Source organism: Coenobita brevimanus, chromosome 109, assembly GCF_032717465.1.
Source record: "Coenobita brevimanus isolate Jiangsu-jjx chromosome 109, ASM3271746v2, whole genome shotgun sequence".
NCBI lineage: Eukaryota > Metazoa > Arthropoda > Malacostraca > Decapoda > Coenobitidae > Coenobita > Coenobita brevimanus.
In genome coordinates, this window is record NC_137062.1 from 35,521,945 (window position 1) to 35,524,444 (window position 2,500).

At 45.6% G+C, this 2,500-nt stretch overlaps 1 protein-coding gene across 1 annotated transcript in view; it reads right to left on the reverse strand.

The window, feature by feature from the left end:
• LOC145417132 (UPF0764 protein C16orf89 homolog) overlaps positions 1-2,500 on the reverse strand; it is a 4,246-nt gene that overhangs the window by 890 nt on the left and 856 nt on the right. Inside the window, exons 2-5 of the mRNA XM_080285911.1 lie at positions 1,963-2,148; positions 1,122-1,321; positions 643-799; positions 160-301 (exon numbers count right to left, since the gene is read on the reverse strand). Of these exons, the coding sequence (XP_080142037.1) occupies positions 160-301; positions 643-799; positions 1,122-1,321; positions 1,963-2,148 (685 nt within the window). The remainder of the gene's footprint in view (positions 1-159; positions 302-642; positions 800-1,121; positions 1,322-1,962; positions 2,149-2,500) is intronic.

The following is a 2,500-nucleotide window of genomic DNA, read 5'->3' on the forward strand; positions in this document are numbered from 1 at the left end:
TTGTATTGGTAGTAGCAGTAGCAGTAGTAGGGGTGGTAGTAGTAGCAGTAGTAGTAGCTGTAGCAGTAGTAGTAGTACCAGTAATAGCTTTCAAAAATCAAACCTCACCCTTGCATTATCCTTAACATTTCCACAATAATAAATAAAAGAAATACTCACCTGGCGAAAAATGAGTCGGACTTGGAAAGGAGATAGGTACGCACATCACCATAACAGCCAGTCTCCCGTTGCCATGATAGCACCGACGCAACCCACTCAGCACGGGAGAACTCTACATGACCCACCAGACCGCACAGGGCTCCTAGGATAAGCCAGTGAGGTGTGTATGAATCTCCTTGGTTACTAGTCAAAGTTTCAATCTAACAAGCTCAATGTATTTATATTTCTTTGAGTCTCCTTGGTTACAAGTCAAATCAATCCCCCCAGTCTGACTACACCCGGTCATTAAGCGAGCTGATAGGGGTTAGGGGTCTCTCTCTCTCTCTCTCTCTCTCTCTCTCTTCTTCTTCTTCTTCTTCTTGTGTCTGTATTTTCCTCTGTCTATGTCTTCCTCTGCTCTCTCTCTCTCTCTCTCTCTCTCTCTCTCTCTCTCTCTCTCTCTCTCTCTCTCTCTCTCTCTCTCTCTCTCTCTCTCTCTCTCACCTTGCTCCATGAAGAGATCTTGGCGAAATTCAGGCCATTTCGCCCTAAATATCATCTCAGCTTCAGAAAGGACTTTGGCACAGAGGCGATGGAGTAAGGTTGGTAGAGGTTCACCGAGACTAGATGTTAGGGATTCGATTTTCGCTCCACACCCCGCCTGTAGATGGATAGATAGATAGATAGATGGCTGGACTGATAGATAGATAGGTGGATAGACTGATAGATAGATGGATGGATGGATGGATGGATGGATAGAGGCGGTGTAGTAAGGTTGGTAGAGGTTCGGCTGGACTAGCTGTTAGAGACTCGAGTTTCAGTCCACACCCCGCCTGTTGATAGATAGATAGATGGATAGATAGATAGACTGATAGATAGAGAGATAGACAGGAAGACGCAAGATAGCAACGCACCTCTCTCTCTCTCTCTCTCTCTCTCTCTCTCTCTCTCTCTCTCTCTCTCTCTCTCTCTCTCTCTCTCACCTGTACACCAATAATCAGGTAAAACACTTGATGAGTCAGCGAATATCCGGTATACCCAGGCGCCGTCATGACCCTCCAGCAGTCCACGCCTACGCTGCACCGCTCACACCCGCCCACGCCCACGCCCACGCCCACGCACCCACCGCCCAGTAACTCCGCTAGGCACTGATCTGATTGGCTTTCGTTCATCTGTTCAATTCCTGTAGAAGAAAAGAGTGTTATTGAAAGTTTTATGCAGAAATCCTCTCTCTCTCTCTCTCTCTCTCTCTCTCTCTCTCTCTCTCTCTCTCTCTCTCTCTCTCTCACACACACACACACACACACACACAAAATTGTACAGTTTGATGCAAAAGTCCTATGTCCCTCTCTCTCTCTCTCTTACAACCCACACACAGCTCTTCTAAACCGGCTGGAATCAAAGGCCTCTTTTTTTTTTTTTTTTTTTTCCCTCACAACCATCAAATGTTACATCGAGGTCCCTAATTCCTCTCACCTTCCAGGACGGCTGTGGATGTGTTGATACGTGGGAGGGGGCGCTGGGGGGAGGGCAGCTTGATGTCCCAAAACCCAGGACGAACGAGGGGACCTAAAACTGGATGTAAGTTTATTATTATTATTATTATTATTATTATTATTATTACTACTACTACTACTACTACTACTATTATTATTATTATTATGAGACAGACAGACAGACAGACAGAGGGAGATGAAGCTGAGAAGAGAGGAAGAATGGCGGAAGGAGAGAGAGAGAGAGAGCGACAGACAGACAGACAGACAGATAGATAGACAGAGACAGATAGATAGACAGAGACAGACACAGAACGTGGAACACACTCACCTTGATAATATTCAGTATTGACGGTTCTCACCCACTCTGCCCCAGCCTCACTCACCCCCCCAGCGGCCATGGTCAACTCTACCGCCTTGGCCACAGTTTTCGAATTTTTTGCTATCCTTGTCAGCGCCTTAAATTGCTCTGTAAAATGAGAGGTGCTGATCTGAGAGGCTAGAGATCGAGCCCTGGCTTCAAATAAAATGTTAATGTTAATACAGAAGCACTAGTATGTATTCAATATGGACGGTGGGTGTTAGTGCCAAAGTGGTGATATGTGAGGGTGGATGAAAAGTAGTAGTAGTAGTAGTAATAGCAGTAGTAGTAGTAGAGGTGGTGGTGGTGGTAGTAGTAGTAGTAGTAGTAGTAGTTGTTGTAGCAGTAGTAGTAGACCCAGGTTCATCTGAAACGTGAACCTAGTGGACTGCAGGCTAGTCACGAAGAAGTGCTATAGAAAAGATATAGACCCGTAACATCGTCTTCTCAGCGACTTAGGTACGTGAAATAAGCTGCAAAAAGACGAAACATTTGGACCAAGTTAAGG